Genomic DNA, 17,046 nt, shown 5'->3' with positions numbered 1-17,046 from the left:
ACGTAGGATTTTCAAAAGAGTTTCTTTAGAAGCTGATGATAATGCACTTACACACAGCCTCCAATCGACGATAAGAGGATCAGAAGTATATATAAGCGCTAATTTACCACACCAGTGACCTATTATCTATTTAGGTTGAAAGGTCATTCCTGCGAGCCGGTTCACCGGAAGGAAAGGTGTATTTAATTGCTTTTTTTTAATTTATTTTTTCTCTAATTTTTATTCACTAAGTGAGTTAGAAGAGGAAATACAATCACTTTCTGCTCGTTCTAATTTCAGTTTCCCTTACTTTTTTTTTCGTTTTTTTGTTTGTTTCTCCAATTTTTTATTTCTTTCTTTTAATTTTTGTTTACTGTTTTCTTCATTTATTTTTTTAATTATTTCGTATTTATTTTTCTTGAATTTATTATTTTTATTCCCACGTTGAAAAATTCTATGGAAGTAAAAATAAATTTACGAGACCAGCGTCGTTTGTCATGATACAAATTTTTTCTGAATCAGAAATAAACTCTAAAAAAGTTCTAAGTAACTCTGCGTTTCGGAAAAAGCTCTTCTTTAATTAAAAATCTCCAATTTAATGAAAAAGGATCAAATTTGATAATCGTATCCAAAAGTTGGTAAAAAAAATTGTCAAGAACTAAAAAAGTTCTGATCATAAAAAAAAATGTTAAAATATTATTAAAATAAAAAACTTTTAGAATTTCCATGGAATTTCCAGGGGTTACTTCAATGGAATTTTTCGAAGTGGGATTATTTATTTTGTATTTATTTATTCTTTCAGTACTTTTTGTACAATTTTTTTTACATAAAAAGTGAAAATTTAGATTAAATTTACTTTTGAAAATTATCCTTCATTATCAAATTGTCTTCAGTTTGACATTTTTTCTATTTTATTCTTCAGTCTTATCGATTTCTGTATCTTCATTTATTTCTTCCTCATTTCCCTTTGATGAATTACTAACTCTTCGATTTTTTTCAATTTTCTTTAATTCTTTTTGCGTCAGTGACAAACCTTTTTGAAATTAAGAAATAAAATTTACTAATTTATGGAAAATATATTTTTTACTATGTAAATAAATATATTTTTTATTAATATATAAAAAATGTATTTTACATTTACCTTCTAAATCAATTACACTGTCAAAGGAACAAATAGAATCGCATTCAATTTCCCAGGGTTTTAATAATAATTTTTCCTCTGAAAAATTTTTACACCAGGATTCGACTTTTTTGGATTTAAAATTTTTCGTTTCATCTGAACCATAAATATTTTATTATTAGAGAGTTCAAAATGTAAAGTTTGTGAGAACTTTTAGAAAAGGTCAATTTAAAAATCGTTTAGTATCGTAATAAATTCAAAATTTCGGAGTAATGTATCAAATTGTTTGAAACTAATGGCGTGTGATTATGTCACAAAAAAAATTGATCAATCAGTGTGTGGGATGACACTTTCTATTTGATAAAAATCAATTTGTTGTAATGTCGTAAATTATCTGATTATTTATTTTTATTACTATTTTTCGTATTATTTTTATTTTAATATTGTCATTACTATTTTTTTTATTATTATTATAATTAAAATAGTAATATTCTTCGAATTCTAATTATTTAAGTAATTAATACAATAATAATTACACTCTTTAAATTTAAATTTGTAAATATGTTTACTAATTTGAATTAGTGACTGACTTTATGCTTTTTAATTAGTTATGAATTAGTTAAATTTTATTAATAAATATTTAAATAAGTAGAAATTACTATTTATTAGTAAAATTTACTAATTGAAAAGCAAAAAGTCAGTCACTAATTCAAATTTGTAAAAATGTTTACTAATTCAAATCTAAAGAGTAGTAATTAATTAATTGGTCGAATATTTAATAAACTAATTAATTCACTGTCCCAATAATTAGTTAATTAGTTATTTAATTAACTAATTAATTAATTCTACTGTTAAATTGTTTAATTTGATGATTATTATTCATGAAAGATAATTCATTAATTAAAGATAGTTATTCAAGAATTAATTAGTAACTAGTGTATAGTAATTACTAATTAGTAATAATTAATTAATAAATAATAAGTGGTAATTAATAATTGTTGAATAATGAATAGTTAATAATTAATAATCAATAAGTATTAATCAACAAGTAATAATTAGTAAATAATAGTTGTTAATCAACTAATAAGTTATAATCTTTAATTAATAACCAATAAGTAATAATTGAATAAGAACTGTTTAAACGGAAAAATAGGTGACGTTGATTCTAAAAATTCCTTATAACCTTGAAGACTTTCCGGATTCGTTATAAATTATTTAAAGTAATTTAGAGGATCTGAAACGTACCTTGTGCGATTGTATAAATTATTCCATTATGTTTTTGTGAATTTAGTGTTTTTTCGGTGAAACAAACAATGTGCTGTGGATTAGAGTATTTCTCTCGTACCGAAAGAGAGGGTTTTATTTTTGCTAATAAATCGTTACATTTCCATTCATTTTTATGAGGACATGGTCTAACAGTCTTTTTCTTCATCTTTTTTGGACCTTTATTACACAATGGTTTTTGCTCCTGACAATCGTCATTTTTTTCATGCACTTTTTGCTTCTTTTTCTTCTTCTTGAATGACAATTTTCTTTTTGTTCCTTCTTCATATTTACTGCAGTTCTTTCTTTGATTGTTCATTTTATATTATTTATCTAGAATATTTATTTTATTTTATTATTATTATTATTATTTTATGTAGAATATTTTATTCACGATTTATTTATTATGTTATTTTGAAAAAATTGATATTAACGTCAAATGTTTATTATTGACTTTTTTTGTTGTCCGTTTTTTGTAATATGGACAGTTTTTGTAAATGTTTGTTTCACGAAGATCAGACAACAAAAATGTTGGTAATAAACAATCTGAATCAAAATTTAAAGTCCTACCACTTATTACCCCATTGTTACCAATTGCCCTATTTGACGGTATAGTGTTATTAATAATATTTTTTAATTAAAGAATTTTCCAACTAGTATAATTTATAATATAATTTTTAATTAGTTTAATTTATAACATAATTCATAATTAGTTTAATTTATAATTTATTAATTATATTATAAATTATAATGTAGTTTATATTTAGTATAATTTATAAATTCTAATGTAAGTTATAATTAGTACAATTTTAAAATTAATTGAAAAAAATGTGTTTTAAGATAATGAACGATGTTGGTCAATGGAAATGTATTGAGTATATAATTAATTTTATTGACATTGATTTTCGATTTGTGTCATTCTCCTTGAACTATTAGTGTAGTTCTGATTAATTTTCATCTTGTAAAATATTATCGTTTTCTTGCTCACACATTGGCGCACGTGACTGATACAATTTAAGAATTTATTCCGTAATTTTCAAAGGGTGCTTTTTTCCACTAAAATAAATAAATATACAACATTTAATTATTATTTTTCAGTAAAATAATAAATTTTTCAATTTTAATCAATATAGTTTGACATAATTTTTTATTTTTAATGAAAAATATTAATAGAAAAGAAAAGAATAAATCAAATTTTTTTCTTAAATTTATCTCTCATAAATTTTTTTTAATACTTTTTGAGAGGATTTTTGAGGTGAAAAACGTGATCGTAATTTTTTTTTTGCGCACAAAACAGGTTATTAACGTTTCTAAATGAACTGATTGTAAATTTTATTAATTATTTATGAATTCCTCGTGTGCATTTAAATTACGAGTACGTACAATAAATATTAAATGCTTGATGAAACTTACTTTTAGTGGAAAGATTTATTTCTGGGAATTTTTGTGGGAATTTTTTTCTTTTATTTTGTAATCATTTTCGAAGGTTATAATTTTTATTAAAATACTTTTGAAATAATTAGTTTACATTTTTCGAAGGGAAAATTGCAATGGTTTTCTTTTATTTTCATTGTGGATTTTATTATTTTAGAAAAAAATTTATACTCTTTCTCAGTTTTACTTAGAAATTTTGTTTTTTTTCTAAATAAAAGTTCCCTCTAAACACGTGAATTTTGAACATTTGTAAATTTTGACATTTTGTGGTCTCCAAAACTGTCACACTTTCTTTTTTTTTATTTTTATTTTGGAAAAACATTTTGATTACAATTTTTAAATTTATTTCTGTAAATATTGTTTCCAATATTGTGTTAAATGTTAAAAAAAATTAAATAATGAAATTCAGGTAAAGGTTCTCAGTTAATGAAAATAAAAGAATGACAAAACTTCGAAAAATTGAAAATAAAGGTATTTAAAATTTTTTGCAACGATAACCTTCTTTTATTAAATAAATAAATTAATTATAATTATTAATTATAATAATTTACTAATTATAAATTTACAAAGTCATTTACAAAATAAAATTTAACTTTATTATTCAATTAATTCACTTGAAAAATTACAATTTAACAAAATAATTAGTAGGTAAAATAATTACTTATTAAGTAAAATATTAATTAATTAATTATTTTATTGTTTAATTCATAAATAAATAAATTAATTAATTAATTGTTCCTGTGGAATAAATTTTACATTTTTCAAATAAACTTTAAATGATAATGAAAAGATATTTTCTCTGTTATTAAAAAAGAATGAAAAGAAATGTCGACAAAGAAGGGAGAAGGCGACAGGAGTCAATCATATTCAGGGCAAAAAATGGAAAAGAAAAAGAAATGTAAAAAAAAATTCATTAATCGTGAGAAAATAATGTCTGTTTCTGCATTAAATGGCAGGGGTAAAATTGCAAAAGAAATTTCTTCACGCAAAGAATGTGATCCAACATATGATGAATTCAATGAAATTAACATTGATAATGACTATCAAAAAATCAGGCAATTACTTAATCTTGAGGAAGATATTTATTCCAATCGACGAATGAAAATTACCCTTTCGCCCAATACAAAATTTGGCTCAAGGTCAGGAACAATTCACTGTAATTCGAAATTATTTCCACCATTATCCCGTGGCCTGCAGGTGCTTATGTTGTTTTTTGTTATGTTATTGTTATTGTTATTATTACTATATTATATAATATATAATTATTACCCTCGTTTCGTTACACTTTTTTGCGTAATTGTTCCAAATTATCTGCGAATCTTATCGAGTATAATCGTTATTTTAAAAAAAAAGAATATTCCACTTTTATCAGAACATTTTCTTTAATTATAATATTTATCCTTTATATGAAGGTATAATTTTATTTAATGTGTGACAATATAATTTTTCTTTTAATAAAATTTTTTTTTTAAATTAAATGAAATCAATGACATTAAAATGAAAAATTTAACTTGATATTATGGATTGGTTTTTTTAATCATAAATATTATTAAGCGATTGGAAATTGGTAAATAACTTTAAAAAAACTGATTAAATATAATCAGCTAAATAATTCACTAGTTAACAAATTTAGTAATCAATTGATTAACTAGATAATTAACCAATGAATTCATTATCTGGTTAATTAACTGCCAGATTTTTAAATAAGTAGTTAAATAATTAAATTCTTAATTAATTAATCAATTTGGAAATTAACTGAACAATTAATTTAGCAATTAATTAACCAACTAATTAATTGATTAACTGAATTAATATTTAACAAATTAGTTAATTCACTGGTTACCTACTTAAAAAGGCAGATATTTAATAATTTTTTAATTAACTACTTACTTAACTAATATATTAATTAATTAACTCATTAATTAACTAATTAATGAATTAATCAACTTGTTGATTAACTAAACAATTAATTTACTAATTAATTAAATAACTTGTTGATTAACTAACAATTATTATTTAGCTAGTTAATTAACTAATAAATAAATTAATTAATTAATTGATTTGTTAACTAACGGAACAATTAATTAATTAGATAACTAATAACTACTTAATTAATAAAAAATAAAAAAAAACTATAGTGAATTAACTAAACAATTATTTAATCAGTTTGTTAATTAATAATCAATTATTAATAATAATTAACTAACAACTTAATTAACCTATGAATTATGGATTTGATTTATGATAAATTTTTCCGAGAATTATAGAAAATTAAAATTAGGTTTCTAAATTATAAAAAAAGAAATTAACTAATTTAAAGAAGAACTAGTTAATTAATTAAGTAATTAATTCCAGATTCGATTAATAATAAATTCTGTTGGGAATTAGGCAAAATTAAAATTAAATTATGAAATCATTAGAATTAAATTAACCTAAAAAATTAATTAAATAATAGTTGATTAACAAAAAAATGAATTAATCAGTTAATCATAATGAGTTATCTGATTATTTTACTAATTAATTAATTAGTTCCGGATCAGATTAAACATTTATGTCGTTGTCTATTTTATTTTTAATTTTACTATTTATTGTAATAAATTATTATAATTAAAAATTTAAATTTTCGAATAATAAATATTGTACTTTTTTTGCGTTTGAAAAAAGGGAGGACATATTGCAGTGTCAGCTTTCGCAACAACGGGTGTGTTGAAACCAAAATGTTGGAACGATAAGATAATTGACCAGATTGTGAGAGATGGAAATAAGTATTATTGCAAGTCGAACGAGCAATTTTGCGGCAATGACAAGCGAGTATTGAAGTTTTTTAATTTTAGAAGTTTCATTAATATTCGAAAATCACATCAAGTCTCTCTCTGTATCAAGGAACCTTGTTTCGTTGGTAAATTTCGATCAAAAGATCCAATAATTCCCGATATTGTCAATGTGCTCGAATTATTTTTTGGAAGTTATGATTCGGCGGTGATTACTTCGTCAGTTTTGAATGTTGCCATTTGGCGTGAAAAGATGAAGAAAAAGAATGATGATGATAAGAAGGAGACATTTTACATCTTTGATGGTCAACCTAGGAACGAATGTTGTCAAGTGTCCGATGAAGGAGCCGCTCACTTGATCATTGTTCACGATCTGATGAGTCTTTTATTCATCATTTTGGAGAAGAGTCGAGTGAAGAATGAATATTTTGTCCTCTATGATGTGAGAATTGATGGAGTGCAGAAATTACCTGTCGGAGGATTGAACGATTCGGATGAGGAATTGGTACCTGAGGCGGTTGGATTTAGGAATAGGAGTGATTGCCGAAGTGTTTTGCAAGCGGGGTATCATCTTCTGGATGAAAAAGTGCCTTTGATTTTGAGAGGACGGGGAGATTTGGTTGTGGCTCTGGCTGCGATTATTTATTCGAAACTGGTGAGAAGTAGTGAATGGAAACAGCCTCTTGTTGATCAGATGATGAATCAGGCGCATGTTTATTTGATAGACCTGACGAGAGTTTTGGAGAAGAAGTTTGATGACTCTTTTGATCTCCAGCCGGAGGAATTGATGAGCGATGTGATTCTTGGAGTCTTTCTGGCGAAGATTAAACTTCTGGAGAAGTTTGCTTCGAGTCAGGAGAAAAGTGAAGAGGGAGACATCGCTCCACTGGAATCGCTGATTCGGGAGTTCTTCGAAAAAGAGGATTCAGGAATTCTTGGGGTGAAAAATCAGTATTATGCGATTTGGAAAGATCAGAGCAAGTACTACCTGCTGGATCCGTTCGCATGTGATGCTGAAGGCTTTAGACTCGATTCTAAAGTGTTAATTGGTTCTGGAGATTCTAACAGTCCAGAGGAATTGGTGGATCCGAATGTTGAAGAAGGTGGTAAAGATGCAGAAGGTCCTAAAGTTACAGAAGATCCTAATGCTCCAGAAGATCCTAAAGATTCGGAAGGTCCCAAAGTTCCAGAGGATCCTAAAGGTCCTAACGTTTTAGAAGGTTCTAAAAATCTTAAAGGTGCAGATAGTTCTAAAGACTCAGAAGGTCCTAAAGTTTCAGAAGATCCGGAAGGTCCTGAAGATTTGAAAGTTCCGGCAGATCCAAATGATGTGCAAGGTGAGGAATATTTAGACGACTCTAAACTTCATGAGGTTTTGAAAGCATCCGAGGATTCGGAAGAGGAAATTAACAGTCAGTCTGGGGCTTGTGTGATTATGAGCAAATCGATCAACGGAATTATTGAAATTCTACTGAGAAACACGAATATTAACAAGGAGGATTCTGTTGTGATTCATGGTCTCCAAGTGTTGTGGATCAAATCAGCTGGTGAATCGGGTTCTCCTTTTGGTAAAGTGATCTATCAGGACGACAGGAATCCAGTTGCCAGAGACTGTGATATTAATAAGGACAAGATTCCTAGAAAAAGACCTGATACCGTTAAGTTCAAGGACGCTGCGATAGGATTTCCAGAATTTATGGCAAACGTCGAGGAATTCATGATGACGGATGATGAACCCAGAAGGTATGATGAAGCATACCTTCAAAATCTCTTGGGAGGAAAAACGGATTCTTTACGAAATGGTGAAAATAAACCTGGAACGAACGTATGCGATCAAGAAGGAACGAAAGAATCTGGTTCAAAGAAAGCTGCTGTGAAAAAATCTGATCAAAACGAAAGTGGACCGAGAGGATCCAATCAAAATAAACCTGGACCCAAAGAATCCGATCAAAACAAAGCTGGATCGAAAGATTCTGATCAAAAAGAAGCTACTGCATCAGAATCCGATCAGAAAGAAGAAAAAGAATCAGAGCTGAGTGATGAAAATATCATCAAAAGTTACAAGATAGTAAACCCCCATCGTCTTGTTCTTCAGGGATCAAAGAACTGTTTGGCGGAGGAATTTGAAAAGAGGATGAGGGGTCGTCAGGGATTGGTGATGGCAATAATTGCAATCGCTTACGGAAGATTGAAAGACCCAGCGAAGTGGAGAAATGTAGACGTGAATTATATTATTGACCTAGGACACAAGTCCTATAAAGACACGTTATTCTGGATCAAACGAGGGAGTCCTGCTGATGGTGAAGCAACAGATTCGGAAGATGATTCCGACGATGAATCTGATGATGATGATGAAGATGACGACGACGATGATGATGAAGAAGAAGACGATGATGATGATGAGTCGATCAAATTGGGAAAATCGTTTCCACTCTATCTGGAAGTATCAATGCTACCAACCAAGTTGAAACTCAGCGAGAACGTCGTGACCTTCAAGCGACAAATGAAGCTAATTGAAGGTACTGCTAATCCACTGGCGAATCTAGGGGAAGCTTTCGAGCGTTACTTTCAGAATCACTCGGAACTTATTCTTGAGAACAAGAAACTCTTCTATGGACTTTGGAATCATGAGGATAAATATTATGTGTTCAATTCGTACGGAAGTGATGAGGAAGGTTGGCGGGTCAGAGGACATCCGGCTTCGTTTGCTATCACTGATAGTATCAACGAACTAACTGATTTATTCTACGGAATCCTAGAATTTAATGACCTGGAGTTTTGTCTCCATTTTGTGGAAGTGGAATCAATTGGGAAAAAGTACAGTGTAGAAAATCCGACAGAAGTTGGTGAAGATGAAACACCTGGAAAGTTTGTTACGAAGTTTCTTCCGATTACTGATGAGGATTTGTTTGTACCGCCGGTGGAAGATGATGAGAAAGAGGCTGAAGGTGTTTCTGAAGAGGAAAGCGAGGATGATAGTGATGACGATGATGAAGATACAGACGAAGACGATACGGATGAAATTACCCTCGAAGATGAAGAAGAAGGAGAAGAAAAAGAAGAAGAAGATCCTCTTCTGGAAGTCGAAGAACAGGATCAACCAGACGCACCGGAAACACTCAATTTAGCCCTAATTACAGGAGCGATAAAATTAGAGACTGACGACAAAATTAATCAGAAAGAAGAAGAAGATAATAAATACGAAAAATTGAAATGCTGTTTCTCTGGAACTTGTTCTCTTCCACCAAAGCAAACGCTGAATATTCTTCTCGAAGCAAAACATACGATTGGATCAGTTCATTCATTGGTCTCGAAATTTTCTATCAATTCGAAACGAAAAACTGATGGAGCAATTGATAATGATAATAATCAATCAGCTGGAATTGTAGAAGTTACATCTGATAAGGGAACAGCTTCAAGAATGATCAAGTTACCACCTAAGAAGTACATTTTTTCAAGAGTCGCTCCAACGGGTTTGACACCAATTAGAGCGATTGATGAGGATTTTATTCAGGATGAAGATTTGGACAGGAAGATGCAAGACAAATGCATGAGGGAGAAAGATGAGAGTGAAGAGTATGAAGATTTAGAGGAATCTAGTACTATGGAAATTCTTCCTCTTGGTCCAGTTATAAGAACACCGTTCAGGGAGCAAGGATCTTGTTTTGAAGAGAAGAGGAGGAGAAAAGAATGCAAATTATCGAAACGGGACAAATGTGATCCGATTATGGAGAAACTTGTTTGTGGAACTGAAGAAATTTTGTTGGAAATGCTGTTTCCCGGGAGGAAAAATGTTAATCAGGTTGGGTGCAATTTTGTTGTTGGTTTTATTCGATCATTTTATCATTTGATTAATAATTATTATCAGTATCACCAAACCATTATCATCGTAATTTGTAGTTGCTGCATCAATAATAATTGATAACTACTATTGTTGCTAGATTCAATCAAAATATCAATTGTTATTGTTAGCATCAGTTATTGATATCATCAGTTATTGATATCATCAGTTATTGGTAGCAGCAATCAGTGATACCAATCATTTGTTTTTGTAGCATTAAGAATTAATAGCAATCAATCACTGGTAGCATAAATAATTAAGAGTTGCAGTTATTATTAACTTAATGTTTTTCTTAGCTTCAATCACTGATAATATTGTCACTGATAGCATTAATCATTGTTAACCAAAATTATTATTAGCTTCAATCAGACATTATTAGTATCAATAACTGATAACATCAATTATTATTATCTTCATTTATTCCCAACTGCAATCACTAATAACTTCAATCATTTATCATTTTCATTCAACAACCAACACTAAATTATTTAAGAATAAAAATAAATTTTTCCGTACAGGGGAATGAGGAAAACGCAATTCAAGAGTCGAAAGAACCAGAGAAACAGGAAGAGAAAAATCAAAATCCTCGTAAAATCGAACCGGAAAGAATTGGATTCGCTGTAACTGAAGACAAGGAACTGGCAACGATCAGTGGAAATATGTATTTGGAAAATCGAGAAGAAAAGACGACGCCCCATTTTAAAACTTGTTTCTACTCGGCGATACTCTGCATCATTGCCAAAGTCATCAAAGATGTTGACGAATTTTCCAGCACAATTTTAGATCAATTTATTGTTCTTGCCAATAAAATATCACAACAAGTTGGCAGACTTCGCTATAAATCGTCGCGATCATTCAACAATATTGAAATTTTTAACATGAAGTGTAATGTACTCTTGAATGAAATTAAAAGCGTTGATCAGGAGAATTCGGAAGATGATGATTTGAATCAAATTTTGGATGCCTATTTGAATAAGGATCAGACTGGAATTTTAGTATTTGAAAATGCTTCGTATGCCATTTGGCGGGAAAATGATATGTTTTACCTTTTTGATCCTTATTCCTGTGATAATACTGGACGAGCAGGTGAAGGTTTTTCTTGTCTCATGAAGTTCTGCGATCTACCAACAATGATCGGAAGAATAATGGAAAATACCGGTGAGGCAGCAATAAAGAAATATTGTCTCTATTCCCTCTTGATTAGTCACATCGAGCCGAGGGTCGAAAAGAAAAAGAAGAAATGCAACACGACGAGAAAAAATGCCTGTGGGGAAAACATTGATCAGAAAAATTCCATTGATCAAGAGGAAGATTGCCTAGACGATTGTACAGATGATGAAGAAGATAGTAATAATGATGATGATGATGATTCAGAAACAGATCAATCATCAGATCTAATTGCACCGGAAGCGAAATATTCCCTAATAGAACTTCCCACTTGGGTGACGAATAAGAGAAGAAATAACGAAACCAAACCAAATATCCATACACCAAACGAAGATAAAACATGTTCTGGATTTATTGCTCTACGGAACTATAATGCATCATTTTTCGAAGTGACGGTTGTTGAGAATGACGTAACACGACCTGAACTAGCACCATTTAGAATGCAGAAAGAAAAGAATGATTATAACGATAAATCTGAGGATAAAATGGAAAGAATCAAGGTCTATGATAGAAGATTCAAGGGAAATTGCTATCTACTGGAACCAATTGATCTTTGTGTGATGGGTTGGGCTGGTGTTCATGATCCAATTACATGGGGCGTCAAAACAGTGAAAGGAATATACGAAGCTGCTCGCGATTATGCCTTTGATAGTTTATTGGCTTTTGAAGACAGCACAGTTACGGATATGACTGATGGACTTCTTCTGGAGTTCAACATTGCTAATTACACTTTTCGAGTTGTTTTTGGACCGATTCGTAAAGGTTTGAATTTTATTTGAGAAATACTGGTAATTTTTGTTCTTAGTAGCTTAAATTAATATGAGTTTCAAGTTTTATTAATTTCTGCTTTTTATTAGATTAGATTATATTAGATTATATTAAATTAGATAAGATTACTAGATTAACACTAATTATCATTAGCTTTAATTATAATTTTCTGCAATAATCATTAGCACCAATTATGATCAGCTTCACCATTTGCAAAGTTCTGTTTGTTTGATAGCAATCTTTATTTAAAAGGTAAACTGTACGCGATTGAAGGCTGGAATCTTGCGATGTCGTTAAAAAAAATCTTCGAGATGACAATTTATACGGGAGCAATTATAATCTGTGGTGGAAAACATATTGGAGTGATGAAGAGAAATAAAAATCATTTTGCGTGGTGGGGCGTTCAGAGAACGAAAAATTTGAGACTCATCACTACGGAAGATTTTGAGGAATTTTTAAAATTGATCGTACAAGAAATTGATGAAACTGAGGAAAAAGAATTTTCGATACGAATTGTGACAATATCCTATGCATTACAATTGAATCCAGATTGTACTGATGATTCGGGAATGCATGAAATTGTAGTACCTTCGTCTTCATTGCCACAGATTCATAGGAAAGATAATGATGATGATGATGACGATCAACAGTATAATATTGATGATATCTTTCGACCTGTTGATTTGTCCTTGAAATCAAATCTGTTGTTTGGAAATGTTGCTCTGCGGGATAGAGATACAATTAAAGAACCTCTTGTGAAGAGATGCTATTTTGTTGCAATTTTGAGTGTGATGATGAAACGCGATATTGTTCAAAATCCCACCGCGGGAATGATTGATAGAATTATTGAGATGGCTGAGAATTTGTATAAGGATTTTCGGGAACCGAAATATCACACTGAACATATTTTGAAAAATGTTAGAATACTGAATCGGATTTTTGATTTTCGAGATTGTGCCTCGTCTTTGGTGGAAGTGAAGACTAATTGTGGTATTTGGTTTTTTTCCTTTCTTCTAACATTTCTTTTTTAATTTTTATCTGATTTCTTTTTCGGATTCTTTCTTTAATTTATTTTTTTGTATTCTTTTCTAAATTCTTTTCTTGAATTCTTTTTTCAAAATTTCTTCTCTAAATTCTTTTCCCTTTTGAAATTTAAAAATTCCTCGTTTCTTCATTTTCAGGTACCAAAAATTTCTTCATCACACTGAGAAAAAAATTCCGAATACATTTCAAAACTCGCACAGATGGAATAATACAATTCACCAATTGTTGCTACGGTTTCTGGTACTCAAGAGCAACAAATCGCTACTACTATCTCGATCCCTATCCCTGCAACAGAAATGGAAAAAAATCCCCAAAAACTGGCCGAAGTTGTCTGTTCATTTTCTCAAAAATTTGCGACATGGTTCATCAAATGCTCTCAAATAAATTTGAACACACGACTGGATTTTTGATTCACGATTTCCACATTGAATGTGTCAACAATAAAGAAGATTTGTCGAAAACAGAATTTTTGGAAGATCCAATTTGGACCTACCTCGATCTCCACTGGTCTTATAGTCATAAACAAAAATTGTCAAAAATCCCCAAATCTGAAAAATTACCCACTAAATTATTTTGGAATTACTACGTGACAGAAGTTCCAAATTTAGTCTATTCTCTCTGGGGGACAATTGGATCGTTCGATTGTAAATTCGGTTCAAGAGTCGGGAAAAATCAGGCAGCAATTTGTTTGTCAATTCTCGCGATGCAAAATTTGTGTCAACCGTCCCAATGGTCTTCGGGTTTACTCGACTCGGCTGTAATTCAAGGCGATTGCTACTATGCAGAGAGTTTAAAAATCTGCTCGCATTCAAATCACTTCAATCTTCAATCATTCCTTAGAATTGCCAACAATCTTTGGAGATTTCAATTCAAATTGAACCTCTGTGGAATTTTGTACGGCGGAACTGATCAAAAATCATTAGCTGAAATTTTGGAATTAGCACTGAATGAATCATCGAATTTATTAATTGAGTGCAAATCGGTTGTACTTGGTGTCTTTAGAAGTGATGACGATTTCTTCGCTATTGATCCCCATTGGATTGGTCCTCCAATTTTTCAGAAAAATCACGGAGCAGTGTATATTTTGCGTTGTAGAAATTTTCCTAGTCTTTTGTATTGTCTGACAAAAATGTTGAATAGTAATCAACAACTCGAGTTTCGTGTGACTCCGGTGGAGATGAATTTTATTCAAGAGGGGAATTTGGTGGGGAAGAAGAAATTTGGTACCGTTTACGATTCACCGGGTGAGACAATGAATTATTGGAATTTCATTCCTGGCACTGATGTTGTTCCTGCTGCTGATGATTATCGGCGATTTAGTAGGAATTTGCAATTGGCAGTGAAATACGGTGATTTGTTGGAGAATCTACCGGTTTGTTATCTTCGATCTGAACTGAATGAGGAGAAATTAAATCGTTTCTTAAGGAGGCTTAGAGATTCGAAGAGATTTAATGATTTGAGAAGAAATGAAGTGGTGAAAAGATTTAAAGATTCGGAAGAATCGAGAAGTGATTTTGATCGGAAAGATTATTGTCGGGCAAATGATAGAGAGGGTTATGAAATGGATACGGATTGTGAGTTTAGGGATTTTCCAAAATTGGTGGATTTTGTTGGTAAAAGAGGAAGTTGTGATGTGCTTTCAGGTGGAGGATGGAACGTTAATGGAGAATCTAAGACGGCTTTGGTGAAACCGGTTGTTTGCCGCAAGAAACCTAGTTTCATTCTAGAAGAGAGTCGAAACAGGTTCAGAATGAAAACAAAAGAAATCAGACTTAGGAAATTTAAAAATTACAAGCATCGTATTCCATCGGGTAGGGATGATGGCGAAGAGAATAAACTAGATAAGCATGATTCTGATGATTTGGGTCAGGAGGAAACTGAAAATTATCGCATTGCTACTGCTGATGATGATGGTACTAAAAATGATGATGTTAATAATAATGATGATGATAATAATGATAATATTAATGATGGTGATGATGATGAAAATGACAATTAGTCAAAAGATGTCGATTTTGAATTTAGTAGTTCTTGAATGTACTAGAAATTAAATAAAAGGAATAAATAGAAACGAAATTTTTTTGTGCTTTTGCTTCCAAAAATAATCTAAAAAGAAGAATAGAAGAAATATTTTTTTGTCAAGAAAAACGAATTTAAGTTGTTGATTTTGAATATAGTAGAAATTAAAAAAATGAAACCAAACATTTTTTGTGATTTTGTTTATGAAAATATAGAAAGAAATAGAAAGAAATAGAACCAAACATTTTTTGTGATTTTGATTCTGAAAATGAAAATAATTCCAAATGAAGAATTCAATTGAAATATTTTTTTTTGTAAGAAGAAAATCATAATTTTAAATTATTTTCTTTGGATTCATTCTTAAATCCTTTATTTAAATACTTTATTAAAAAAAACTTTAAACGGTTTCTCCTTTATTTTTCTTCTAAAAGAAGAAAACATTTTAAATTCTAATTTAAAAATTTGTTTGAAAATACTTCTATAAAAGAACGGACATTATAAAAGTAAAAATTCTATATTTTTATTATTAAAAAAATTTTCTTTTGAGACAATGGAAAACATTTTTTTCAAACTAGAGGCGAAGAAATAAAGAAAAAATTGACTTCTTTTTATTTTAAAAAAAAAAGTTTTTACAAACATTGGAAAAAAGTTCTTCCAAAGTAAAAACGAAGAAAAAGAGAAGAAATTATCTTCTTTAATAAATTTGTTTTAAAAAAAAGTAATTTTTGTGTTAAATATTTGAAAATATTTCAATAAAAAACGGAGATTAAAAATAAAAATTCTATAATTTTATTATTAAAAAAATATTCTTTTGGAAAGTATTTTTTCTAAACTAGAGGCGAAAAAATAAAGAAGAAATTGTCTTCTTTTTATTTTAGAGAAAAAAATTGTTATTAAAATTGGAAAAATTTTCTTTCAAAGTAAAAACGAAGAAAAGAAGAAATTCTACTCTTTATTCTTTAAAAAAAATTTGTTTAGTGTAGAAGAAAGTTTTGTTTTAAATATTTGAAAATATTTCAATAAGAAAATTTAAAACGAAGATTAAAAGTAGAAAATCTATATTTTTATTTAAAAAAAATTTTTAGAGACAAAAATATTTCTTTCAAAATTGAAACGAAAAAATTAGCTTCTTTTTATTCTTTTAAAAAAATTTATTAGGAATAATAAAAAATATTTCTTTCCAATGTAAAAACTAAAAACAGAATAAAAGAAAAATTCCCCTCTTAAAAAAAAATAAAAAATATATTTAAAAGATTTCAAAATACTTCATGCTATAGAAGAAGCGAAAAAAAATAAGAAGCAACGTTTCAAAAAGTGGAAATTTGTAAAGATTGTTTTTAAAAATTCATTTGATAATTCTCTTCTAAAGAATAAACAATAAAGCTCTAAATTGCGACAATAAGATAATAATATTCTTTCAAATGATTTAGAAACTCTTTAGATAGGAAAAAAAAATTTTGTCACCTGAAATTAATGTGTCTATAAAAATACTCGCGGCAAAAATTTTTTTCTTATATTAAAATAAAAGCTACTTACCTTGGAATGTTTGATGATAATTTTATGCTCGCCTTTTTTTTATATGAAAGAGGATACAAAGGTAATGAATTATCGTTTGTAATGAACAAAATGAAATATTAACT

At 29.3% G+C, this 17,046-nt stretch overlaps 1 protein-coding gene across 1 annotated transcript; it reads left to right on the top strand.

The window, feature by feature from the left end:
* Positions 1-4,621: 4,621 nt before the first annotated feature.
* LOC122508199 lies at positions 4,622-15,406 on the top strand. The gene is made up of 5 exons (XM_043621387.1): positions 4,622-4,993; positions 6,461-10,369; positions 10,927-12,337; positions 12,596-13,330; positions 13,525-15,406. Exons 1-5 carry the CDS (start codon positions 4,622-4,624, stop codon positions 15,384-15,386), a joined length of 8,289 nt encoding a protein of 2,762 aa, XP_043477322.1. The 3' UTR covers positions 15,387-15,406.
* Positions 15,407-17,046: the final 1,640 nt, after the last annotated feature.

Source organism: Leptopilina heterotoma, unplaced genomic scaffold, assembly GCF_015476425.1.
Source record: "Leptopilina heterotoma isolate Lh14 unplaced genomic scaffold, ASM1547642v1 Lhet_114, whole genome shotgun sequence".
NCBI lineage: Eukaryota > Metazoa > Arthropoda > Insecta > Hymenoptera > Figitidae > Leptopilina > Leptopilina heterotoma.
The sequence above is the reverse complement of the archived record's forward strand: the minus strand, read 5'-3'. Positions and strand labels throughout refer to the sequence as shown.

Bases quoted from the DNA above. Each gene is read 5' to 3' on its own strand.
- LOC122508199 (XM_043621387.1), top strand. From the start codon at position 4,622: ATGTCGACAAAGAAGGGAGAAGGCGACAGGAGTCAATCATATTCAGGG. The intron at 4,994-6,460 runs GTGCTTATGTTG...GTTTGAAAAAAG, and splicing joins CATTATCCCGTGGCCTGCAG to GGAGGACATATTGCAGTGTC. The intron at 12,338-12,595 runs GTTTGAATTTTA...TTTATTTAAAAG, and splicing joins TTTTGGACCGATTCGTAAAG to GTAAACTGTACGCGATTGAA.